Source organism: Tachyglossus aculeatus, chromosome 2 (genome assembly GCF_015852505.1).
Source record: "Tachyglossus aculeatus isolate mTacAcu1 chromosome 2, mTacAcu1.pri, whole genome shotgun sequence".
NCBI lineage: Eukaryota > Metazoa > Chordata > Mammalia > Monotremata > Tachyglossidae > Tachyglossus > Tachyglossus aculeatus.
Genome location: NC_052067.1, coordinates 36,748,424 through 36,776,144, shown reverse-complemented (window position 1 = coordinate 36,776,144; position 27,721 = coordinate 36,748,424). Strand labels below are relative to the sequence as shown.

General features: G+C 44.0%; 2 protein-coding genes across 5 annotated transcripts in view; one reads left to right on the top strand and one right to left on the bottom strand.

Moving 5' to 3' along the window:
- FYCO1 (FYVE and coiled-coil domain autophagy adaptor 1) overlaps positions 1–27,721 on the bottom strand; it is a 120,580-nt gene that overhangs the window by 18,155 nt on the left and 74,704 nt on the right. For all 4 annotated transcript variants that reach the window (XM_038759973.1, XM_038759985.1, XM_038759991.1 and 1 more), the window contains one exon: positions 1,809–1,904. In XM_038759973.1, coding sequence (XP_038615901.1) covers positions 1,809–1,904 — 96 coding nt within the window. The remainder of the gene's footprint in view (positions 1–1,808; positions 1,905–27,721) is intronic.
- On the top strand, positions 25,773–27,130 carry CXCR6 (C-X-C motif chemokine receptor 6). Its single transcript, XM_038760005.1, has one exon. It carries the CDS (start codon positions 25,773–25,775, stop codon positions 26,808–26,810), a length of 1,038 nt encoding a protein of 345 aa, XP_038615933.1. The 3' UTR covers positions 26,811–27,130.

Sequence of the window (27,721 nt, the reverse complement as noted above, 5' to 3'; positions counted from 1 at the left end):
GCCGGTTGGCAGGGGTAAAAAGATAAATCACCATCATGGCCTCATTGCCAAACCTCTTCCAGCTCAAAGGGATTGGCGGCCTGCTTATGGCCAAAATAGATGGGTGGAGAACCTCTCTCCTACCCATGGAGCTGAATGGGGACTCCTATGAGGAGGGGAGTTTGGGTCAAGTATCCTTTTCGCCCCATCTTAATCCAGTCCAGACAAGATGATGGACTGCAGGGAACCAGGAGAGGGAGGAGTAAGAAACTATTAAAAAAAAATTTAGCTGGTGACAGCTGCCTTTAACAAGGAGATTCCCATTATTCCATGTGCCCACCGGATGCAGAGGCGCAGTGAGTGAGGGTTGGAGACTTCCTTAACATCCCAAGGAGAGGGAGGAAAGGGAAGGGGGAAAGACGAGGGGGATTCTGGGGAGGCCTCTGACTATGCTTTGAGAGAGGTAATCTCCTCACCGTACCTCGCTCTCGCCTGTCCCGCCGTCGACCCCCGGCCCACGTCCTCCCCCTGGCCTGGAATGCCCTCCCTCCCCACATCGGCCAAGCTAGCTCTCTTCCTCCCTTCAAGGCCCTACTGAGAGCTCACCTCCTCCAGGAGGCTTTCCCAGACTGAGCCCCCTCCTCCCCCTCTCCATCCCCCCGCCTTACCTCCTTCCCTTCCCCACAGCACCTGTATATATGTATATATGTTTGTACATATTTATTACTCTATTTATTTATTTTACTTGTACGTATCTATTCTATTTATTTTATTTTGTTAATACGTTTGGTTTTGTTCTCTGTCTCCCCCTTCTAGACTGTGAGCCCACTGTTGGGTAGGGACCGTCTCTCTATGTTGCCAACTTGGACTACCCAAGTGCTTGGTACAGCGCTCTGCACACAGTAAGCGCTTAATAAATACGATTGATTGATTGACTGATTGATAAGGAAGCTACAGTATCCAAGGATGGGGCTGTGGCTTCAGTTGAAGGACACAGGTCCCCTCTTCAAGTGTTTCCCTGCCGCCTGAGGGGAGGGGTGGTAGAGCCAAACAGAGCTGTCTGGTCAGCCCAGTCCAGTCGGCCACAGCAGGCAGGAGATCCAAGAGGGCTTCTCTCATCCCTCTCATTCCACATTTCTGGATCTGGCCTTCTGACCAAGAAGGACTTCTAATTGTGGGCCCCGAGGAAACGAGGAGAGCTGCCTGCCTGTGGATGCCGAGGCTAGGAGAGCTGTGGGTGCTCTTTCAGTTCGAGCTCGGGACCTCCGGGGCCGTTATTCGTACCCCGTCCCCTTGTGACTTCCCCATGCCAGCGTCGGGGCTTCTCCGTGCTCAACCAGTGAAGTCATCATCATCATCAATCGTATTTACTGAGCGCTTACTATGTGCAGAGCACTGTACTAAGCGCTTGGGAAGTACAAATTGGCAACATATAGAGACAGTCCCTACCCAACAGTGGGCTCACAGTCTAAAAGGGGGAGACAGAGAACAAAACCAAACATACTAACAAAATAAAATAAATAGAATAGATATGTACAAGTAAAATAAATAAATAAATAGAGTAATAAATATGTACAAACATATATACATATATACAGGTGCTGTGGGGAAGGGAAGGAGGTAAGATGGGGGGGATGGAAAGGGGGACGAGGGGGAGAGGAAGGAAGGGGCTCAGTCTGGGAAGGCCTCCTGGAGGAGGTGAGCTCTCAGCAGGGCCTTGAAGGGAGGAAGAGAGCGAGCTTGGTGGATGGGCAGAGGGAGGGCATTCCAGGCCCGGGGGATGACGTGGGCCGGGGGTCGATGGCAGGACAGGCGAGAATTTCACTTACGTCAGTTCTCCCGACTTCAGCAAGCAGATTTCAGCATCCCGACCCACTGGCGTGTCTTCTGAGTCATCGGGGGTTAGAGAGTTCGATGTGCTATCTCTGCAACCCAAAAGAAAATAATTGTGGTATTTATGATTATTACATTATCATTAATAGTAATAATAACGGTAGCATTTTTGTTAAGCGCTTACTATATGCCAAACACTGCAATTAAAAGCTGGGGAAAATGAAAGATAATCAGGTCAGTCACAATCCCTGTCCCATATGTGAGAAGCAGTGTGGCTCAGTGGAAAGAACCCAGGCTCGGGAGTCAGAGGTTATGGGTTCTAATCCCGGCTCCACCACTTGTCAGCTGTGTGACTTTGGGCAAGTCACTTCACTTCTCTGTGCCTTAGTTAGCTCATCTGTAAAATGGGGATTAAGACTGTGAGCCCCATGTGGGACAATCTAATTACCTTGAATCCCCCCCAGCTCTTAGAACAGTGCTTTGCACATAGGAAGCGCTTAACGAATGCCATTATTATTATTATTATTACTTAAGAAAACCCAGTGTGGGGTGGATTAGAAAGAAGAGCAAAGGGATCTCTTTTGTATCCCACTTTGCATCACAGCGAGAAGCAGCGTGGCTCAATGGAAAGAGCCCGGGCTTTGGAGTCAGAGGTCAGGGGTTCAAATCCCGGCTCCGCCACTTGTCCGCTGTGTGACTTTGGGCAAGTCACTTCACTTCTCTGGGCCTCAGTTACCTCATCTGTAAAATGGGGCTTAAGACTGTGAGCTCCTTGGGACAACCTGATCACCTTGTAACCTCCCCAGCACTTAGAACAGTGCTTTACACATACTAAGCACTTAATAAATGCCATTAAAAAACAAAGAAACACATAACAGTGTATATTGGCCAGATTCCACCTTGGATTTGGGTATAGGAATCAAGTTCTGGCTGTGATGATAGAGGAAAAGGAACAGCCTTAACACGGGTGAGTGAAAGGAAAGACTAGGGAGTTGGGAATCTTGTTTTCATGAAGGAGGAAGAAAGGCAGGGAAACAGGTCAGAAACTTCAGGAAACCAGGAATGAACTCAATTTCAGCAAAAGGAAGGAGACATTGCTTTATATTCAAAACACCGTTATGTAAAATGTCCTTAGATGATGAAGTTCCCTTTAAAGGATATTGCCTTGCATGAATCCCGAAGTTCTACATAAAATGGAAATAATGCTTGCGTGAGAAGCCGGAATCACTCAACACAACATTTTGCCAGGCAGATATGGTTAATGTAATACTGTTTTCCATTTCAAGATTCCGATATAGGACTTCTCAGCCCTTCTCTCTGAGATTTTTCTCAAGGCCTAGCAAACCCTACCTATATGCCATTCAGCTGGCTTTCTCGTCCTGACACTCTATGGGTCACGGGTTCAAATCCCGGCTCCGCCACTTGTCAGCTGTGTGACTTTGGGCAGGTCACTTAACTTCTCTGTGCCTCAGTTCCCTCATCTGTAAAAGGGGGATTAAGACAACCCAGTGGGACAACCCGATCACTCTGTAACCTCCCCAACGCTTAGAACAATGCTTTGAGTAGGCACTTAACAAAGTCTTCTAGACTGTGAGCCCGCTGTTGGGTAGGGACTGCCTCTATGTGTTGCCGACTTGGACTTCCCAAGCGCTTGGTACAGTGCTCTGCACACCGTAAGCGCTCAATAAATATGACTGAATGAATGAATGACAGAACAAATGCCATCATCATTATTATTACTACTCTACAGACGTTTTCTCCGGCTTCATTTCATCCAATTACTGCTCATTAGCGTTCCTAGCTTTTTTGCAATCCGTCTCCAAGCTCAATTAACTATTGGTGCACATAGAGTCATGGCCATTCGGAATCCCATCAGTGCTTTTGGAGTTGAGACAATAAATGTAGCCTATTCACAAGATGGCTTAACAAAGTCTTCTAGACTGTGAGCCCGCTGTTGGGTAGGGACTGCCTCTATGTGTTGCCGACTTGGACTTCCCAAGCGCTTGGTACAGCGCTCTGCACACCGTAAGCGCTCAATAAATAAGACTGAATGAATGAATGACAGAACAAATGCCATCATCATTATTATTACTACTCTACAGACATTTTCTCCGGCTTCATTTCATCCAATTACTGATCATTAGTGTTCCTAGGTTTTTTGCAATCCGTCTCCAAGCTCAATTAACTATTGGTGCACATAGAGTCATGGCCACTCTGAATCCCATCGGTGCTTTTGGAGTTGAGACAATAAATGTAGCCTATTCACAAGATGGCTTAACAAAGTCTTCCAGACTGTGAGCCCGCTGTTGGGTAGGGACCGCCTCGATGTGTTGCCGACTTGGACTTCCCAAGCGCTTGGTACAGTGCTCTGCACACCATAAGCGCTCAGTAAATACGACCGAATGAATGAATGACTGAACAAATGCCATCATCATTATTATTACTACTCTACAGACATTTTCTCCGGCTTCATTTCATCCAATTACTGCTCATTAGCGTTGCTAGCTTTTTTGCAATCTGTCTCCAAGCTCAATTAACTATTGGTGCACGTAGAGTCATGGCCACTCTGAATCCCATCCGTGCTTTGGGAGTTGAGACAATAAATGTAGCCTATTCACAAGATGGCTTAACAAAGTCTTCTAGAGTGTGAGCCCGCTGTTGGGTAGGGACCGCCTCTATGTGTTGCCGACTTGGACTTCCCAAGCGCTTGGTACAGCGCTCTGCACACCGTAAGCGCTCAATAAATACGACCGAATGAATGAATGACTGAACAAATGCCATCATTATTATTATTACCCTACAGACATTTTCTCCGGCTTCATTTCATCCAATTACTGCTCATTAGCGTTCCTAGCTTTTTTTGCAATCTGTCTCCAAGCTCAATTAACTATTGGTGCACATAGAGTCATGGCCACTCTGAATCCCATCGGTGCTTTGGGAGTGGAGACAATAAATGTAGCCTATTCACAAGATGGCTTCACAAAGTCTTCCAGACTGTGAGCCCGCTGTTGGGTAGGGACCGCCTCTATGTGTTGCCGACTTGGACTTCCCAAGCGCTTGGTACAGTGCTCTGCACACCGAAAGCGCTCAATAAATACGACTGAATGAATGAATGAATGAATGAACAAATGCCATCATTATTATTATTACTCTACAGACATTTTCTATGGCTTCATTTCATTCAATTACTGCTCATTAGCGTTCCTAGCTTTTTTGCAATCTGTCTCCAAGCTCAATTAACTATTGGTGCACATAGAGTCACACAGCCCCACAGCACCTGTATATATGTATATATGTTTGTACATATTTTTTACTCTATTTATTTATTTATTTTATTTGTACATATCTATTCTATTTATTTTATTTTCTTAGTATGTTTGGTTTTGTTCTCTGTCTCCCCCTTTTAGACTGTGAGCCCACTGTTGGGTAGGGACTGTTTCTACATGTTGCCAATTTGTACTTCCCAAGCGCTTAGTACAGTGCTCTGCACATAGTAAGCGCTCAATAAATACGATTGATGATGATGATGATGATAGAGTCATGGCCACTCTGAATCCCATCGGTGCTTCTGGAGTCGAGACAATAATTGTAGCCTATTCACAAGATGGCGCCATCATATCACTCATTATGCCTGAGTTGGTTCCTCCCGGATGATTCATTCATTCAATCGTATTTATTGAGCGCTTACTGTGTGCAGAGCACTGTGTACACCTTGGTGTTCTCTCTCGAAGACTGTAAGATGATTGTTTGACACTCAAATCTTAAACCCTGAAACAGGTCTGCCCTCACTTTTACCTGGGAGCCAATCTTGCAGATGAACTTTGGCATTGCTGGAGGACAGCTTCATAATAATAATAACAATAATAATAATAATAGTGGCATTTGTTAAGCTCTTACTATGTGCCAAGCACTGTTCTAAGCGCTGAGGGGGATACAAGGTCATCACGGTGTCCCACATGGGGCTCACAATCGTAAGCAGCGCGGCTCAGTGGAAAGAGCCCGGGCTTTGGAGTCAGAGGCCATGGGTTCGAACCCCGGCTCCACCATGTGTCTGCTGTGTGACCTTGGGCAAGTCACTTAACTTCTCGGAGCCTCAGTTACCTCACCTGTAAAATGGGGATGAAGCCTGTGAGCCCCATGCGGGACAACCTGATCACCTTGTATCCCCCCCCAGCGCTTAGAGCAGTGCTTTGCACATAGTAAGCGCTTAACAAGTGTAAAAACAAAATCTCTTCTAGACTGTGAGCCCGCTGCTGGGTAGGGACCGTCTCTATACGTTGCCAACTTGTACTTCCCAAGCGCTTAGTACAGTGCTCTGAACACAGTAAGTGCTCAATACGACTGAATGAATGAATGAATAACCCCCATCATCATCATTATCATCAATCGTATTTATTGAGCGCTTACTGTGTACAGAGCAACGTACTAAGCGCTTGGGAAGTACACTTTACAGATGAGGTAACCGAGGCACAGGGAAGTGACTGTGAGCCCACTGGTTGGGTAGGGACTGTCTCTATATGTTGCCAATTTGTACTTCCCAAGTGCTTAGTACAGTGCTCTGCACACAGTAAGCGCTCAATAAATACGATTGATTGATTGATTGAAGTGATCTGCCCGAAGTCACACAGCTGATAAGCGGCGGAGCTGGGATTAGAATCCACAACCTCCGACTCCCAAGCCGGACCGTCTCTATGTGTTGCCAACTGGTAGTTCCCCAGTGCTTAGTACGGTGCTCTGCACACAGTAAGCGCTCAATAAATACGATTGAATGAATGAATGTGGGCAGGGAACCCGTGCACCAACTCTTTTATACTTTCAATCAATCATATTCATTGAGCTCTTACTGTGAGCAGAGCACTGCACTAAGCACGTGGGAGAATACAGTACAACCACATTGGCAGATGCCTTCCCAGCCCTCAACGATCTTACAGTCTAGCATGCTTAGCACAGCGCTCTGCACACGGAAAGCACTCAATCAACACGAATGATTGACAGCGAGCTAATCCAGAAGGTGAAGGATCCCAGCTAAGCTGATAAGCATCGCCCTGAGATCAAAATTCCACAGCAGGAATCTGCGTGGGAGCAAACGTCCTCTCCTGAATGCCACTGTGGGAAAGTAATTACCTGGGAGGATTCCAGAATCCTTCAAGATCAAGGAAAAAAAGAGTTCGCTGCAGACAAGATCAAGGAGGAAAAGGCGGGAATCAGTAGTTTTAAATAGTGACGGAGTCGTTAGAATAATTTCATGCGAAAATCTCTCTGAAGAGGAGTGCACAGCCTTTCAGGATTGAACACAGCTGTCTTCCATCTATGTTCAATCCTGAAAGGCTGTGCACTCCTATTCAGAGAGATTTTTGCATGAAATTATTTTAACGACTCCGTAACTACGCCGTATCTATCTTCCTCAACAACTTCATAACATTTATTTTTATTATTATTACTGATTGTTGTTACGGCTACTAATAATGATGGTATTTGTTAAGTGCTTACTATGGGCCGGGCACTGTTCTAAGCACTAATGTAGACACAAGATAATAATAATGATGGCATTTATTAAGCGCTTACTATGTGCAAAGCACTGTTCTAAGCGCTGGGGAGGTTACAAGGTGATCATTGACCATCCCCCTCAATCTTACCTCCTTCCCCTCCCCACAGCACCTGTATATATGTATATATCTTTGTACATATTTATTACTCTATTTATTTATTTATTTATTTTACTTGTACATATCTATTCTATTTATTTTATTTTGTTAGTATGTTTGGTTTTGTCTCCCCCTTTTAGACTGTGAGCCCACTGTTGGGTAGGGACTGTCTCTATATGTTGCCAATTTGTACTTCCCAAGCGCTTAGTACAGTGCTCTGCACACAGTAAGCGCTCAATAAATACAATTGATGATGATGATGATCAGGTTGTCCCACGGGGGGCTCACAGTCTTCATCCCCATTTTACAGAGGCGGGAACTGAGGCACAGAGAAGTGACTTGCCCAAAGTCACACAGCTGACAATTGGCGGAGCGGGGATTTGAACCCCTGACTCCAAAGCCTGTGCTCTCTCCACTGAGCCACGCTGCTTCTCTAATAATATAACAAGATAATCGGGTGGGACACAGTCCCTGTCCCACGAAGGGCTCAGAGTCTTAACCCCCATTTTACAGATGAGGGAACTGGGGCCCAGAGAAGTGAAGTGACTTACCCAAGGTCACACAGCAAACAAGTGGTGGATCCAGTATTAGAACCCATGGCCTTCTGATTCCCAGGCCCATGTTCTATCCGTTAGGCCAAAATTACAATCACTTTGCCTATTTGACCCATCACTCATCCACAACAAATATCACTACAGCTCTTATATTCATCCCCCAAAGAGCAAACTTAATTGAGAGTCCGTATATCTGTGGTCACATAACTGCACTCTTAATGATCTCCTCCTCTCCAAACCCAATCTCTTCCCATTGCCATTTAACAGAATGGTCTTTTCCCGGGGTTTGTATCTGCTTTGGTGGCATTTTAAAATTTCCTAAATTGTGTGACAGTTGACAATTGCGTTACTGTGTGCACACAGTAAGCGCTCAACAAATACGATTGAATGAAGTTAGGATGCTTGACCAAAAACACGCGGTCACCGTGATGCTCAAAACACTGCATCTGGAATCACTTGACCGTTCTCCTCAGAGGTAAACACTGAAAACTGAGAGGTAACTTTTTTCAAGATTGAGACTGTAAAGTATATTTCATTAAATCAATCAATTGTATTTATTGAGCGCTTACTGTGTGCACAGCACTGTACTAAGCGCTTGGGAAGTACAAGCTGGCAACATATAGAGACGGTCCCTACCCAACAGTGGGCTCACAGTCTAGAAGATTTCATTAAATGATAAATACAGAATGTTTTGTTTTAAAGACTGCGATACCTAAACTGTTTTTGCACTTTTAATAATTGCTTTAGCTACTTTCTAGTTCATCAAAGTATTTACTAAATGCTACGTACCATATTAATTAATTATGATGGCATTTATTAAGTGCTTACTATGTGCAAAGCACTGTTCTAAGCGCTGGGGAGGTTACAAGGTGATCAGGTTGTCCCACGGGGGGCTCCCAGTCTTCATCCCCATTTGACAGAGGAGGGAACTGAGGCCCTGAGAAGTGAAGTGACTTGCCCAAAGTCACACAGCTGACAATTGGTGGAGCCGGAATTTGAACCCACGACCTCTGACTCCAAAGCCCAGGCTCTTTCCATTGAGCCACACTGCTTCTCAATGGAAAGCAATATATACCATATATGCTAAACACTGGCAACAATACCAAACAATAATTTCACACAATAATAATTCCCACAATCACTTCACAAGGGGTTTAAAACCTGGTCCGGGGAAGACGAACAAGACGAGAAAGAATCAGAAACAACAAATTCTTCAGAGAATTCGCTGCTTTAGAGAAGCAGCGTGGCTCAGTGGAAACAGCCCGGGCTTTGGAGTCAGAGGTCATGGGTTCAAATCCCGCTCCACCAATCGTCAGCTGTGTGACTTTGGGCAAGCCACTTCACTTCTCTGTGCCTCAGTTACCTCATCTGTAAAATGGGGATTAAGACTGTGAGCCCCACGAGGGACAACCTGATCACCTTGTAACCTCCCCAGCGCTTGGAACAGTGCTTTGCACATAGTAAGCGCTTAATAAATGCCATTATTATTAGCAAATAATGTCAGTGGGAACACTTGAAAATTCATTCATTCAACTGTATTTGCTGAGCGCTTACTGTGTGCAGAGCACTGTACTAAGCTTTTGGGAGAGTACGATACAACAATAAAGAGACACATTCCCTGCCCAAAACGAGCTTACAGTCTAGAGGACTGTAACGATCAAAAACTCAAAAGATGAACTGGTGGTTACACAGAAGGTGGCAATCCTGAGCTGCCCAAGCATCATCATCATCATCATCATCATCAATCGTATTTATCGAGCGCTTACTGTGTGCAGAGCACTGTACTAAGCGCTTGGGAAGTACAAATTGGCAACATATAGAGACAGTCCCTGCCCAACAGTGGGCTCACAGTCTAAAAGGGGGAGACAGAGAACAAAACCAAACATACTAACAAAATAAAATAAATACAATAGATATGTACAATAAATAGAATAGCACCTTCAACCTGCCTATATTTTTTAGTTTTCTTGTTGCCAAAAAGGGTGGACTCTGGCAGTCTTGTGGTTTTGTTTCGGACGGCGAAGGCTGTCCGGGCATTGGGTGGCCCTTCCCGGACCCCAAAGATCACGGCGGCACAGCAGCTCTACGCGTGTGGAAATCACGGAACTGGCACAATCATAACAAATTTGTACTTCCCAATTTGCACTTCCAATTTGTACTTCCCAAGCGCTTAGTACAGTGCTCTGCACACAGTAAGCGCTCACTAAATAGGATTGATGATGACGATGACAAACAGACGCCTGCAAAAACTCGCTACTGGATATACTCGTCAACCGAAGAAATGCGTCAGACCAGTGGTGAGACTCCACAGCTGAACAGAGTCATGGATACCCTGATTGTCACCACATTAGAGACTTCTAATCATCACTAAAGTACCAATCAATCAATCGTATTTATTGAGCGCTTACTGTGTGCAGAGCACTGTACTAAGCTCTTGGGAAGTCCAAGTTGGCAACATATAGAGACAGTCCCTACCCAACAGTGGGCTCACAGGCTAGAAGGGGGAGACAGAGAACAAAACCAAATATATTAACAAAATAAAATAAATACAGTAGATATGTACAAGTAAAATAAATAAATAAATAAATAGAGTAATAAATATGTTCAAACATATATACATATATACAGGTGCTGTGGGGAAGGGAAGGAGGTAAGACGGGGGGGTGGGGGGTGGGGCGAGGGCCCCTCTCCTATGGCACTACCAGTAAGGAGTGTGGATGATGATGATGATGATGATGGCATTTGTTAAGCGCTTACTATGTGCAGAGCACTGTTCTAAGCGCTGGGGGGACACAAGGTGATCAAGTTGCCGCACGTGGGGCTCACAATCTTAATCCCCATTTTACAGGTGAGGGAACTGAGGCTCAGAGAAGTTAAGTGACTTGCCCAAGGTCACACAGCCGTCAGGTGGCGGAGTAAGGATTCGAACCCATGACCTCTGACTCCAAAGCCTGGGCTCTTTCCACTGAGCCACACTGCTTCTCTATTGTATTGTACTCTCCCAAGCGCTTATTACCGTGCTCCGCACTGCACTAAACACTCAATAAATTCATTCATTCATTCAATCGTATTGAGCACTTACTGTGTGCAGAGCACCGTTCCAAGCATCATCATCATCATCAATCGTATTTACTGAGCGCTTACTGTGTGCAGAGCACTGTACTAAGCGCTTGGGAAGTACAAATTGGCAACATATAGAGACAGTCCCTGCCCAACAGTGGGCCCACAGTCTAAAAGGGGGAAGACAGAGAACAAAACCAAACATACTAACGAAATAAAATAAATAGAATAGATATGTACAATAAATAGAATAGATATGTACAAGCATGGAACCACCCCCATCACAGCCAAAGAGTTAATGTCTCTCAGATGACAAGAACGCTATAATGAACTCCTGAACCCGTCTTCCACCACTGACAGTCCAAAGTGTGGAGACATGACCCTGGCCTGAGGAGGTAACCCCAGTTGTCAAGCCATTAAAAGTCAAAGAGGACCAGGATCCGATGAAATTCATGCAGCAATCCATATGGTTGGAGGGGACCAGGTCTTTGGATGTCTACCTGGGGATTTCCTTAATACATGGACACTGAGGAAATGCCACAAGATTTCAACGATGCTGTCATAATCCAAATTTAAAGAGAGACCTAACTGGGGAAACCAGCCTGCACTGTTTTCCATTGCAGGCAAGTTTCCATTTCAGGTGGGAAGTCTGCGAGGCTGTTTTGGTGTCCAATCTTCTATATGGCTGTGTATTCCCGACCTCCCCCAGATCCTAAAGACATTTCATCAGCCCCATCTTTACACCATCATCATCAATCGTATTTATTGAGCGCTTACTATGTGCAGAGCACCATGCTAAGCGCTTGGGAAGTACAAATTGGGCTTGGGAAGTACAAATTGGGTGTACCTTGGGTTTACACCTTACTGAACACCAAACGGCAGGAAAGGGTTACCAACAGCAAGGTCCTAAACACCGCGGAAAAGTGTGTTTAATTCCACACCAGTCTTTTCGGCAAGATTCAGCATCTAGATGTCATCTTCAAAAAAGAAGGATTGCTACTAATACTGGCCAATATGTGCTTCCTTTCACCCCTTCCTCCTTCTCCTCACAAACAACCTGCCACGGCTTATTAGACTTTCAAATTTATCTCCTACAACACTTCCCAATCTCTTACCATCCTCCATAATCATACCCAATCTTGGTGATTAATGAAATAATGCAAGGTTAGTAACTAGACACCTTTGTGACTTTGTGTCACTCCGGTTCTTTAACCAGAAGCGGTGTGGCCTTTTGAAAAGAGCCCAGGCCTGCCTGGAAGTCAGAAGACCCGGGTTCTAATGCTGGCTCTACCACTTGATGTTGGGTGATCCTGGGAAAGGCACTTCATTTCTCTGTGTCTCAGCTTCCTCATCTGTAAAATGGGGTTTAATTACCTATTCTCCCTCCTACTAAGACTGTGAGCCCCGTGTGGGACGGGGACTGAGTCTGCCACAATTATCTGCAGTGCCTGGCACATAGCAAAGGCTTAACAAAAACCCACAAGGGGCTTTGCGCAAAGATGGCTAGTCAGTAGTCACGTCATTTAAAAAGAGGTCATTTCTATAGACCGGTGGTTTTCAAAGGATGGCCAACAGCCACCGTGTTCCTCAATTATCCCTGGAAACCTGCACATGCTGGTTTGTTTCAGGTGACACTTGTTTCAGACTTACAAACACTTTTCACTTGTCCGGAGGGATTAGTAGCTTTACCAGGTGAACAGGAAATAATGATGATTTCATTGACTTTTCCAGTTATGAATCTCCTGGGAAGAAGGGTTGGTTGTAAAGTTACGATTAACTACAGGACTGCTCTTACATCATGTCTTTGTCTCTCTCTCTCTCTCTCGTAGTCTCTCTTTACTAATCTCTATATATTAAAAATTAGGGTCTGTCTCTCCCTGTGATATATTAGAGGTGTTTGGGTGTGGTGGAAGACCATGGTTGGAGCTGCCCTTTTAAAAGAAGACAAGATTACTATCTTTTAGCTACTCCATCCTATCGTCTCCAAACCACAAAACACGCATCTTGGAATTTTTCTACTCTCTGCCTGATCCCTCTCTTGAACAGTATACCTGGAAAATCCACATTTAGTTATTTTTTCTTAAGAAGGGACGAAAGCCGGGATCTGAGCTTTATCTTCTGAATGGAGTTTAGCTGGGTCACTCCAGGAAAACTATGCCTGGGACCTAAATGAGGAAGGGGACAGACGGCAGAACGGTAGCAGGGGAATTCTGTAGGTAGAGGCTAAATGAGAGATGACTTGTTGCTTGGGAATTGAGTTAGAGCTCACCAGGTGATCAGCCTATACACCATTTATTGAGAACTCACTATGTGCAGGGCAACACACGAGGTTCTGCAAAGATCTAAACACAGTTCCTACCATTGAGGCTATCGCTTTCTAAAGAGGGGAAGAACAACAAATATAAATAATAATGATGGCATTTATCAAGCGCTTACTATGTGCAAAGCACTCTTCTAAGCGCTGGGGAGGTTATAAGGTGATCAGGTTGTCCCACGGGGGGCTCACAGTCTTAATCCCCATTTGACAGATGAGGTAACTGAGGCCCAGAGAAGTGAAGTGACTTGCCCAAAGTCACACAGCTGACAAGTGGCGGAGCTGGGATTTGAACCCATGACCTCTGACTCCAAAGCCCGAGCTCTTCCCACTGAGCCAAGAGACAGTAACATGCAAACACAGATCCAAGCAACAACAGCTCTAGGGTGCATACCTCGCCCAGGATATATCCCTGGTACTTGTACTTCCCAAGCGCTTAGTACAGTGCTCTGCACACAGTAAGCGCTCAATAAATACGACTGATTGAATGGATGAATGAATGAGTCCCTGAGTATGAGCAGAGAGGCCCGGTCTTCTTTGTGGCCAATGGGGCCTAGGGATTTCCAAACTTTACTGATTCAGGAGAGAGAAAGGATTCCCCGGCCCTGTGCCCTCAGAAGTCACCTGAATAGGCCCGAGAATGTAAGAGTAATAATAATGATGGTATTTGTTAAGCGCTTACTATGTGTCAAGCACAGTTCTAAGTGCTGGGGTAGATACAAGCTAATCAGGTTGGACACAATCTCTGTCCCACATGGGACTCACAGTCTTAATCAATCAATCAATCATATTTATTGAGTGCTTACTGTGTGCAGAGCACTGTACTAAGCGCTTGGGAAATACAAGTTGGCAACATATAGAGACGGTCCCTACCCAGCAGTGGGCTCACAGTCTAGAAGCCACTAGACAGTCTAGAAGTCTAGAAGCACAGTCTAATCCCCATTTTACAGATAGGTAACTGAGGCACAGAGAAGTTACCTGACTTGCCCAGAGTCACATGGCAGAAAACTGGCCCATAGCCCTGTCTCCACTATTTGGAGGGAGATGGGCATTTCTAGACTGTGAGCCCACTGTTGGGTACGGACCGTCTCTATATGTTGCCAACTTGTACTTCCCAAGTGCTTAGTACAGTGCTCTGCACACAGTAAGCGCTCAATAAATACGATTGAATGAATGAATAGAATCTGAAGGGTGGATGGGTCCCAGAGGGCAGAGATGGTCTCCCACGGACTCAGCATATTAATTATGGTACTTCATTTGTGACCATGTGGGCTATAAACCTCAGGATCACTGAGTCATTCATTCCGTCAATCGTATTTATTGAGCGCTTACTGTGTGCACAGCACTGTACTAAGCACTTGGGAAGTCCAAGTTGGCAACATACAGAGACGGTCCCTACCCAACAGTGGGCTCACAGTTGAGAAGGGGGAGACAGAGAACAAAACAAAACGTATTAACAAAATAAAATAAGTAGAATAAATATGTACAAATAAAATAAAGAAATAAAATAGAGAGCTTGCTGGAGGCTAGATATAGGCGACTTGGGCATATGCCATTTGGACATACCCTGTCCCCAATGCATCCTCTTGTCTGCCATAAGGACCACAATTAAATCATCCCAGATGTAAGAGATGCAGAACCGTTTTTTATGTTACTCTGCAACTTCCCTTGGACTCTGAATCCTGCACTGCTGCTAGATGGGGGGAAGATAGTGCCGGCAAAGAGGCCAAAAGAGTAAGCTCCTCCATTAAAAATGTGTACTCCCTGTGAGCAGGGAATGTGTCGCTTGCTTTATGCTACTCAAGTACAAAATACAGTGAGTACGCTGCAACAAGTGAGTTCTCAATAAATATTGCTATTTATTGCTATGTTATTCTGCAACTTTCCTTGGACTCTGAATCCTGCACTGCTACTAGATGGGGGGAAGATAGTGCCGGCAAAGAGGCCAAAAGAGTAAGCTCCTCCATTAAAAATGTGTACTCCCTGTGAGCAGGGAATGTGTCGCTTGCTTTATGCTACTCAAGTACAAAATACAGTGAGTACGCTGCAACAAGTGAGTTCTCAATAAATATTGCTATTTATTGCTATGTTATTCTGCAACTTCCCTTGGACTCTGAATCCTGCACTGCTACTAGATGGGGGGAAGATAGTGCCGGCAAAGAGGCCAAAAGAGTAAGCTCCTCCATTAAAAATGTGTACTCCCTGTGAGCAGGGAATGTGTCGCTTGCTTTATGCTACTCAAGTACAAAATACAGTGAGTATGCTGCAACAAGTGAGTTCTCAATAAATATTGCTATTTATTGCTATGTTATTCTGCAACTTCCCTTGGACTCTGAATCCTGCACTGCTACTAGACGGGGGGAAGATAGTGCCGGCAAGGAGGCCAAAAGAGTAAACTCCTCCATTAAAAATGTGTACTCCCTGTGAGCAGGGAATGTGTCGCTTGCTTTATGCTACTCAAGTACAAAATACAGTGAGTATGCTGCAACAAGTGAGTTCTCAATAAATATTGCTATTTATTGCTATGTTATTCTGCAACTTCCCTTGGACTCTGAATCCTGCACTGCTACTAGATGGGGGGAAGATAGTGCCGGCAAAGAGGCCAAAAGAGTAAGCTCCTCCATTAAAAATGTGCACTCCCTGTGAGCAGGGAATGTGTCCCTTGCTTTATGCTACCCAAGTACAAAATACAGTGAGTACACTGCAACAAGTGAGTTCTCAATAAATATTGCTATTTATTGCTATGTTATTCTGCAACTTCCCTTGGACTCTGAATTCCGCACTGCTACTAGATGGGGGGAAGAGAGTGCCGGCAAAAAGGCCAAAAGAGTAAGCTCCTCCATTAAAAATGTGTACTCCCTGTGAGCAGGGAATGTGTCGCTTGCTTTATGCTACCCAAGTACAAAATACAGTGAGTACACTGCAACAAGGGAGTTCTCAATAAATATTGCTATTCTGGAAAGAGAGAGGACAAGGCTCTAAATAGGGATCCAGGTTCGAGGCAAGTCTTTAGATGCAAGGTTAGTCCTTGGGTGCGAGCCACTGAAGTCTGCAGGCATTTACTTGGAGACAAGCACTTCGTAACCAAACACTCAGAAGTTTGAATGTATCCACTGGCTTTAACCTTATTCTTTCAATTAAGGGCGGAAGCTGAGACCACATCACATAAAGGCATGCAGCACATCATCCCTAACCCGTTAGAAGCAAAGTATGAGCACTGGCATCATTACATTCCAACGCCTGAGGTGAGTCACGCTTGCTTTCTTTCTTTGACGGATGCTGCGGGTGGGGGCAAGCCAAAGAATGTCAGTTTCCCGCTACATAGGCCATTCCAATCCTTTATGCCCTTCTTCTAAAGCTTTTCAAAGGCAGCTGTGAAGTAGCTTGTTCATAACTGCCAAAGAAAAGAGACGCTAAGAAACCTGAGTAGAGAAAAACTGGAACTGATGGGTTTGAATAAGTGGTCTTAAACCTATTTTTTTTTTTTTTTTGGTGATGGTTTTCTGAGAAACCGGTTATGAAGACACACACAAACAAAAGGATAAAGTAGATTTCAAGAGAGAAGTCATACACTACAGGAAGGAGTAATTCAAAAATGACTGTGTCTACGTGATAGGATAAATAATCTCTCTTGGATGGTAAACATCTTCAAATTATGCTTCAGGAGTTATGTGGGCCGATTTGTACAAGGAGCTGCAAAATGCAAGGACGAGGCTGAGTGTCACTGTGGTCCTGGATTTGACTCTTAGGAGAGGAATCATTTCTTCAGTTCCAATGGAAGGAGAATCGATTGAACTTCTTGAGGGTAGAAATCATGTCTAGTAATTCTTCTGTATTTTCCCAAGCGGTTAATACAGTGCTCTCCAGACAGTAAGCGTTCAATAAATATGATTGATTAATCAATCAATTGTAAAGGGGGATGTAAAGGTTAGGAAGTCTGTGGTTATCTTAGGAGAGGTTTTCTATTTTGTTGGGGTAATAATGAAGGAGTGGAGTCATGCGTCATTTAGGACTGGGGAGAGTCAGTGGGAAGAGATTGATTAATCAGTCATATTTATTGAGGGCTTACTGTGTGCAGAGCACTGTGCTAGCATTTGGGAAAGAGCAATGTAACAGAGGTGGTAGACATGTTCCCTGCCTATAACAAACTTACAGTCTAGAGGAGTTGATTAGTTGCACGATGGCATTTTTTTGCTACCTTGTCGGGAAGCCCAAGTTATATCTTTATGAAAAAGTTTGGGCTACCTTTGTCTGATTTACGCCATCATCAATCAACGATATTTATTCAGACACTGTACTAGGCTTTTGGAAACTAATAACAGAACTAAAAGATACAATACCTGTCCTTGAGGAGTTTACTAAGTAATGTTAACCGGCTTCTCATTATTTTCGAGGAACATTTATTTGCCAGCCAGTCCACAGAGTCCGAGAGTAGGTGGAATTCAAAGTCACTGGGTTGGGCTGGGAACCCTTCAGTAATCAATCAATCAATCAGCAAATCATTTGTATTTGAGTGCTTACTGCACACGGAGCACTGTATTGAACTTTTGGGAGTGAACAATATATCAGAGTTAGTAGACATGTTCCCTGCCCACGAGGAACTTCAAGTCTAGAAGGACAATCATGGGAGCAGAGAGGAGGATAGGGTGCAGATGAAATTAGACTACAGACCAAAAGAGCTAGAGATTTAGCCAGGCTGATTAAATAAAGAGCATCATGGTGTGTACATCACACTAAAGAAAGGGGCTCTTTTGAGTTGGGGGATGTAAAGGTTAGGAAGTCTCTGGTTATCTTAGGAGAGGTTTTCTATTTTGTTGGGGTAATAATGAAGGAGTGGAGTCAGGCATCATTTAGGATTGGGGAGAGTCAGTGGGAAGAGATAAGGAAGCAAGACTTCCACTCTATACTACATATGTACATATTTTTATTCTCTATTATTACCCCGTAACTGTAATTTATTTTAGTGTCTGACTTCCCCACAAGATCCTTGACGGTCAATTAATTACATTGTACTCTCCCTAAGCACTTAGTACAGTGCTCTGCCCACAGCAGGCATTGAATAAATATGCTGAACAAGAATTAAGTAAGGCTAAAGAGGATAATTTTCCTTATGAGTTGTATGACAATAATAATAACAGTAGTACTTATGAATCTTAAAATGGTGGATTTTGATAGTTAGAAAGAAAATACACAATTCTCGTCAACTCTTGTAAAGTAATATATTCCCTTGATGTTTGTTTGATTTGATTTGTTCGATGTGTCACTAGCTGACATCTCTATAAACATTTCTACTACCTCCACGTGATATAGTAATTATGCTACATTAGTGGGAATGTCACCTTCAACCAGTACTTTTCCTTCCTCTCTCCCTGTAGTTCTCTCATTCACTTTCTTCTCCACAAGCCGATTCTCTCTTCTCTCCTAATGTCCTTGACGTCTTCTTTGGGTTTCCTTCTGTCTAATTGGCGCTTTACCTATTTGTCTTTCTGTCTCTCTGTCCTTGAATTTCTGTCCTATTCTCAGTAATTCTTTTCCCTTCTTGCAGCCTTTCTCATTTCTTCCTCTCATTTTTTTTTTTGCCTTTCTAATTTCCTTTCTGTCATTCCCTGTTGGAGTAATGCTAGCAAAGCAGCATGGCATAGTGCTTAGAACAGTCCTTTGCACAGAGTAAGCGCTTAACAAATACCATTATTATTATTATTATTATTATAGTGGATAGAGTACGGGCCTGGGAGTAAGAAGGTCAGGGTTCGAATCCTGACTATGCTGCTGGTCTGCTGTGTGACATGGGGCAAGTCACTTCACTTTTCTGGGCCTTAGTTACCTCATCTGGAAAATGGGGATTGAGACTGGGAGCCCCACGTGGGACAGGGACTGTTTCCAACCCAATTTACTTGTATCCAACCCAGCACTTAGAATAGTGCCTGGCACACTGTAACTGCTTAACCAATAACATTATCATCATTATTATTATTAGTAGTAGTAGTAATGATAATAATAAGAGCTTACTATGTGCCCAGTACTCCTCTAAGTGCTGGGGTAGATACAAGTTAACCAGGCTGGACGCAGTCCACATGGATCTCAGTTTTTTCATATATTTCCAGGAGAAGTTCGGGATTAATGCGGAAACTGGGTTTTCGGTATACAGTGAATGAATAAAACGGTCTTTACCTGACACCTGGCAGATAAGTTTACTTAATTTACCAATCAATGTATTTACTGAGTGTTTACTATGCACGGAGCACTGTACTAAGCACTTGGGAGAGTATACTACAGCAGAATTAGCATAAAATCTCTACAGTGCTCTGCACATAGTAAGCGCTCAATAAATACGATTGATTGATGATAAACGTTCCCAGCCCATAATGAGCTTTCAGCCTAGAGGGGGAGGCAGACATTAATATGAACAAATAAGTAATTTATAACATATAATTTAAAGACCTGTACATACGTACTGTGGGGTTGGGCGTGGGGCAAATATCAAATGTCCATAGATCACAGATCCAAATGCAAAGATGACTCAAAAGGGAGAGTGAACCGGGGAAAAGAGGGCTTAATTGGGGAAGGCCTCTTGGAGGAGATGTGATTTTAGTAATACTTTGAAGGTGGAAAGAGTGGTAGAAGGGCATATATGGAGGGGGAGGGAGTTCCAGGCTAGGGGGAGAATATGGGAAACGGGTCACTGTCAAGATAGGCAAGATCAGAGAAGCAGCATGGCTCAGTGGAAAGAGCCCAGGCTTTGGAGTCAAAGGTCATGGGTTCAAATCCTGGCTCTGCTGCTTGTCAGCTGTGTGACTTTGGGAAGGTCACTTAACTTCTCTGTGCCTCAGTTACCTCATCTGTAAACTGGGGATTAAGACTGTGAGCCCCACATGGGACAACCTAATCACCTCACATCCTCCCCAGCGCTTAGAACAGTGCTTTGCACATAGTAAGCGCTTAACATATACCAAAATTATTATTATTATTCCAACTTGTACTTCCCAAGTGCTTAGTACAGTGCTCTGCACACAGTAAGCGCTCAATAAACACGACTGAATGAACGAATGAAAGATCAGGGGCAGGTGTCAGAGGAGCCGAGTGCACGGGCTGGGCTGTAAGAGGAGATTAGTGAGGTGGATGGGCCAGAGCCAACGGTGAGGAGTTTCTGTTTCATGCAGTGGTGGGTTGGCAATTATTGGAAGTTTTTGAAGAGCAGGGAGACACGGACTGAAAGTTTCTGTTGATAAAGCATCAATCAATCAATCGTATTTATTGAGCGCTTACTGTGTGCAGAGCACTGTACTAAGCATTTGGAAAATACAAGTTGGCATCATATAGAGACAGTCCCTACCCAACAGTGGGCTCACAGTCTAAAAGGGGGAGACAGAAAACAAAACCAAACATACTAACAAAAATAAATAAATAGAATAGATATGTACAAGTACAATAAATATTCAGCAGAGTAAAGTATGGACTGGAGTGGGGAGAGACAGGAGGCCTGGACGTCTGTAAGGAGGCAGATGCGGTTGGCAGTTTCGAAGAGCATAAGTGCTTGGATTAGTATGGTAGCAGTTTGAATGGAGAGGAAAGGGGGAATTTTAGCAACCGACAGGATTTGGTGTATATATGGTTGTACATATTGTATATATGGTTGTACATATTTATTACTCTATTTATTTATTTATTTATTTATTTATTTTACTTGTACATTTCTATCCTATTTATTTTATTTTGTTGGTATGTTTGGTTCTGTTCTCTGTCTCCCCCTTTTAGACTGTGAGCCCACTGTTGGGTAGGGACTGTCTCTATGTGTTGCCAATTTGTACTTCCCAAGCGCTTAGTACAGTGCTCTGCACATAGTAAGCGCTCAATAAATACGATTGATTGATTGATTGATTGGTGACAGATTGAATATCTGGGTGGAATGACAGAGATGATACATAGGGTCGTACCTCCAGGGACTCCAGATTGGCCCTAAAGACCCGACCTAAGAAGAATGGAGTCAGGATCCCAACACTCAAGAGCACAGAAGTGCCTCATCATCTTTAGGGAGACAGCTGGCTCGAGTGGAAAGCTCATAGGACTTCCCTTCCCCACAGCACCTGTATATATGTTTGTACATATTTATTACTCTATTTATTTATTTATTTGTACATATCTATTCTATTTATTTTATTTTGTTAGTATCAATCAATCAATCAATCAATCAATCGTATTTATTGAGCGCTTACTATGTGCAGAGCACTGTACTAAGCGCTTGGGAAGTACAAATTGGCATCACATAGAGACAGTCCCTACCCGATAGTGGGCTCACAGTCTAAAAGGGGGAGACAGAGAACAGAACCAAACATAGCAACAAAATAAAATAAGTAGGATAGAAATGTACAAGTAAAATAAATAAATAAATAAATAAACAGAGTAATAAATATGTACAACCATATATACATATATACAGGTGCTGTGGGGAGGGGAAGGCGGTAAGGCGGGGGGATGGAGAGGGGGACGAGGGGGAGAGGAAAGAAGGGGCTCAATCTGGGAAGGCCTCCTGGAGGAGGTGAGCTCTCAGCAGGGCCTTGAAGGGAGGAAGAGAGCTAGCTTGGCGGATGGGCAGAGGGAGGGCATTCCAGGCCCGGGGGATGACGTGGGCCGGGGGTCGATGGCGGGACAGGCGAGAGCGAGGTACAGTGAGGAGATTAGTGGTGGAGGAGCGGAGGGTGCGGGCTGGGCAGTAGAAGGAGAGAAGGGAGGTGAGGTAGGAGGGGGCGAGGTGATGGAGAGCCTTGAAGCCCAGGGTGAGGAGTCTCTGCCTGATGCGCAGATTGATCGGTAGCCATTGGAGGTTTTTGAGGAGGGGAGTGATATGTCCAGAGCGTTTCTGGACAAAGATAATCCGGGCAGCAGCATGAAGTATGGATTGAAGTGGAGAGAGACACGAGGATGGGAGATCAGAGAGAAGGCTAGTGCAGTATGTTTGGTTTTGTTCTCTGTCTCCTCCTTTTAGACTGTGAGCCCACTGTTGGGTAGGGACTGTCTCTATATGTTGCCAATTTGTACTTCCCAAGTGCTTAGTACAGTGCTCTGCACATAGTAAGCGCTCAATAAATATGATTGATGATGATGATGATGATGATAGGACTGAAATCAGGGGCCCTGGGTTCTAGTCACACCTCTGCCACTGGCCTGTTGTGTGACCTTGGCCAAGTCACTTAACAGCTCCGTGCTTCACTTCCTAACCTTTAAATGGGGCTAAAATCTCTACTCTTCCCACCTCTTAGAATGGGACCTTTTATGGGACAGGGACTGTGTCTGAGCTAATTATTGACTTACATCCGGCTTAGCACAATGCATTACATAGTAAGTAAATATACACCACATATATTAGGCATTTATTAAGTAAGTTAATAAATGCCACAACACTAAGGGGATGCTGAGGAGACACACCGATACTTTAGAGTATAACAGAGAGGGAGAGCATGCTTCAGGGATGCAGCATCAAATGCAGTGAATTTTAGAGTAGAAAATGTACTGCTATAAGATGGAGCAGAAAGTTTTCACGTTGGGGTCAAAGTCAAATAACTTTAGAAATGGAAAATACAGGTGAGATCTAGATCTACAAACAGTAAGCTTCAGAGAGAGACAGAAACCGTTCCGGAGCTACAGCAGTTGAAAGATAGGCAGGCTGCAAAGAAGAAGAGAGGAAAAAAAAAAAGCAGCACAGAAAAACCAGTAAAATTTATAGAGTTTTTGGTGAAAAGGATCAGAAGAGAATTACTTTTGAGAAACAGCAGTTGGGGAATGAGGCTAAGTAAGTTCAAAGTCAACAAGCATCTGGTCCAGAGAAAGAAGGGAAAAAAAACAGGAGAACAGGTAGATATTTTGTTTTCCACCTAAAGCCCAGAGAAATGGAAGTACAGAATGCTATAAGGCTGTAATTCCAGCCTGAGAAGTCAGCTGATTAATAATAATAATAATAATAATAATAATAATGATGATGATGACGACATTTATTAAGCGCTTACTATGTACAAAGCACTGTTCTAAGCACTGGCGAGGATACAAGATTATCAGGTTGTCCCACTTGGGGCTCACAGTCTTACTTCCCATTTTACAGATGAGGTAACCAAGGCCCAGAGAAGTCAAGCAACTTGCCCAAGGTCACACAGCTGACAAGCGGCGGGGCTGGGATTAGAGCCCATGACCTCTGACTCCCAAGCCCAGGCTCTTTCCACTGAGCCACACTGCTTCATCCTATAAGGCCAGAAAGGTGACCATTAGTTTATTAAATTTCTCCAGGGATGAAAACTCTCCAACTTCCTCTGACTAAATGTTTTATCACCCTGACAACCACGAAGTGTTATGTCCCATCAAAAGCTCTCCTGCTTACATTCTCCACTTTTCAGTATTCTGTGGCCAGTATTGTCTCCTTAAAAACCCTTCCAGTGCTTAAAGACACCCTGTAGCCTTCTCTTCTATCTGCTAAAAACCTCAGTTGCTCAAATCTTTCCTCAAAGCCCCTATATTTTCTGATATTTAATCATTTTTTCCACACTCCTCTGGATCCTCTTCAGTTTTTCCATGTTTTTTTGAAGAGCAGTGGCCAAAACTGGACTCAGTATTCTCAAAAGAATCTGACCACTGCAGTGTTGCAGAAAGGTTAATTTCAGGTTCTCGCACATCACACATTTACCGAAGCAATCCTATGTGATGTTGTATCGTTTTTTTAATAATAGCACTTCATCCCTGAAATGACTGACTTTAACCCTTGAGCATTTTCCTGCTGAATGTAAAAATGTTCAGGTTAGTTTGGAAGCTGTGTGCTTTTTTAAAAAAGAAAACCAAAACTAAAAACAGTAATTTCCAGGGATCAGTAAAGTGAATGATTTTCTGAGTGATTTCCCAAGTGATTTAGGACTCCGCCTTACATTTTATCATGATAGAAAATAGAGGGTACAGAACCCAGTCAAATACTTCACCTGTAGGCCTTAAACTTATTTTGTCTTTCCCTTATAGAAAACAATACACAAATGGGGGCATGTTCCAGATTGGGAATCACGGAATATTCCTAAAGGAAGGAACCCAACAGGCCTAAGAAGAGAGTCGAGTTTTCAGATATCTGTACCTTAAAAACCGATGTCTTCCAAAGTCTGAAGTCCGGTAAGTCGTTTAAGGATCAAGAGAAAAGAGGAGTTGCATGTTGAAAAGAGAAAAAAGCCAACAATATGAACTGTCCCATTTAGTTTGAACTAAAAACAGATCCAGGTGAACTGAGATTAGCAGCCACGATCTCAAATGTGCTGCTCTATTCTTGACCACTGAACTTGATTTTGTTGTTTGTGTTTCACAAACTTCCATTCCTGTGCATAACCTGAACAAGTATCCTAATCATAAAAATGGGGAAAAATCTAATCCACAGTTCATTTTCTTTCTGAGGGAGAATGAAGCCTTTGAGGGATATTTTACTGGGTGAGTTTAAGTGTTCACTCTTGCTTGAGAAGTGCAAGGAGTGGAAAAACAACATCATCATTTTCATCGGTGGGATTTACTGAGCGGTTACTGTGCGCAGAGCACTGTGTTAAGTGCCTGGGGAGTTGGTAGACACATTTCCTGCCCACAACGAGCTGAAGCACACAGGCCAAAGCCTACTAAAAAACTAGGGGCACTGAAAGTCAGAAGTAACTCAGATGTTTTTCAACCTTACTGTTTTCCAAGAACATCCCCTACAGATAGCTTTTTTTCAAAGCATTACCAAAAATTATGCTAAATTTTCAAAGCGGGGGGAAACCTACTACATGCACTATGACTCAGAATAGTTACACATGCACTACTAAACTGTCTTCCAAATAACTCCATCTCATACCCCTTGAAATTAAAGGTACAAAGAGATAAGCTATGATAGTGGGGGAGTAGACGTGGGAAAAGAAGAGGAGAGGGAGGGAGAGAAGGGCGAGAGAGAGGAGAGAGGGAGAAAAAGAGAGAAGGAAGGAGACAATCAAGTTATGGATTTCCCCTCTTCGGCCCTGGCTCTCTTGGTTGCAGGACTGGGCTCTAACATCTGACATTGTGAAATATCAACAGTGGCAATATTACCAGTTGAAATCATTGTGACATTAAGTGTTTCATCTATGCAGCTTTCCTTGACTTAATCATTTTGAAAACTTGGGGATAGCAACTTAAGGAGCATGTATTCCAATCACTGACTTTTAAATCTTGAATGGCAAGGGGGGTAATAAGCCAGTCTGGCTTTTAATCATCATTTCTGCCTTTTGGAGCCATTGGGAAGGGAGTTCATGGTGTCCAGTTGGATTTACAATGAGGGAAGTGGGATGGCAGGGGTGAAAATGCTTCCAAGGCCCATGAGTGAAATTAATGGCTGTAAAATTACAGGTATTCTTAAAGTCAAAGAAAATGGGTGACTATGACGACAGCATTTTTGACAGTGAGGACAACAGCAGCAGCGCCAATGACCATGGTGACTTCATGAAGTTTAACAAGACCTTTGTGCCCTGTATGTACTCACTGGTGTTTATCTTGGGGCTGGTGGGGAATTCTTTGGTACTGGCCGTCTACATTTTCTACGGGAAGCTGAAGACCCTGACCGATGTGTTTCTGGTGAACCTGCCAATGGCTGACTTGCTGTTTCTCTGCACTCTGCCATTCTGGGCGTACACCACGGTCCACGAGTGGATCTTTGGCGAGTTCATGTGCAAAGTTGTGAAGGGCCTGTACACCTTAAACCTCTACACCTCCATGCTGCTCCTCACCTGCATCACCATTGATCGGTTCATCTCAGTAGCCCAGGCTACCAAGGCACATGCCTACCAGTCCAAGAGATTGACTTGGGGCAAGGCCACCTGCATTTTCATGTGGCTGATCTCTCTGGCGGTTACCGCCCCTCAGTTCATTTACAGCACCGTCTCCAATCAAGATAAGAAGGTGTGTCAAGAATTCGATAGCTCAGACTCCAGGCATGTTTTTCTGGTGGCTCTTGCCACCCAAATGACAATCGGCTTTTTCCTGCCTCTGCTAGCCATGATCGTCTGTTACTCGGTCATCATTAAGACACTGATTCATGCCAAAGGATTCCAGAAGCACAAGTCCCTGAAGATTATTTTCCTGGTGGTGGCTGTGTTCGTTATGACCCAGCTGCCCTACAATCTTGTGAAACTCATTGCCAGAACTCACTGGGAGTATTATACTTATCCCAGCTTCCAATATGCCCTGGTGGTGACAGAGGCCATAGCCTACCTGCGTGCCTGCCTCAATCCTGTGTTATACGCCTTTGTTGGGCTGAAGTTCAGAAACAACTTCTGGAAACTGCTGAGGGATCTCAGGTGCCCCCGCCAACTACAGATCATGAGCAGCTGGAAGACGACTGACGAGGACGCCTCTAAAACATTTACCGCTTCCAATTTAGCTGAGGTCACCACCACATACCAGCTATAAGACCTGCCTGCTTGCCTGCTGGGTTTTTGACTCATGCTCAGAGCAGCCCTTCGAAATTTACGGGAGGCTGCTGTTCATGGTAACTAGAGGTTTTTTCTAAATCGGAACCTATTGCTTAGCCCTAAGCTTATGGCAGGTTTATAACCAGAGAACATTTTCTCCCAAATGAGATTGGATGTCTGGAAAAAGTGAAAGTACGAGCCAAGGGGACACAGTAAATTTCAGGGCTGAGAGAGATGTAGAAAAGACCAAATGATGAAAGAGTAATAATAATAATTATAATAATGGCATTTGGTAAGCGCTTACTATGTGCCGAGCACTGTTCTAAGCACTGGGACATAGACACAAGATAATCAGGTTGTCCCAGGTGGAGCTCAAAGTCTTAACCCCCATTTTACAGATGAAGTAACTGAGGCACAGAGAAGTTAAGTGACTTGCCCAAGGTTACACAGCAGACAAGTGGCGGAGGCAGGATTAGAACCCACGACTTCTGACTCCCAAGCCCATGCTCTAAATCCCTAAGGCTCCAGTGAGGGAGCAAAGTAAAGAATATTAAAGCAGCTATGAAATGATCCCTAGTCCACATGCCCAGGACCTTGAAGAAATTGGGGCTGCATTGCAAAAAAAAAAAAAATCATATTCTTTGCCTCTTCTTTCTTTTCCCTTCTCTGTATGATTTTTATAAGAAACTGAATGTGTAAGGAACTGTGAATGCATTTGCTAAAAGTAGTTTTTGCACTCTCCTTGCCTATAATAAGGGAGGTGGTAGAAGATAGAAGGAAGAGCAGAACGGCAATGGCGAAAGTGGTGGGGCCACTGTACATTTTGCATTCCAAATTATAGTTCTGTAAGGATTTTTGGAAATTATTTGCAAAGTGGAGTCAGAAGAGTCCTCGATCCAAGTCGCTTCT

What these genes read in the sequence shown, in the direction of transcription:
- CXCR6 (XM_038760005.1), top strand. Translation starts at nt 25,773, where the DNA reads ATGGGTGACTATGACGACAGCATTTTTGACAGTGAGGACAACAGCAGC.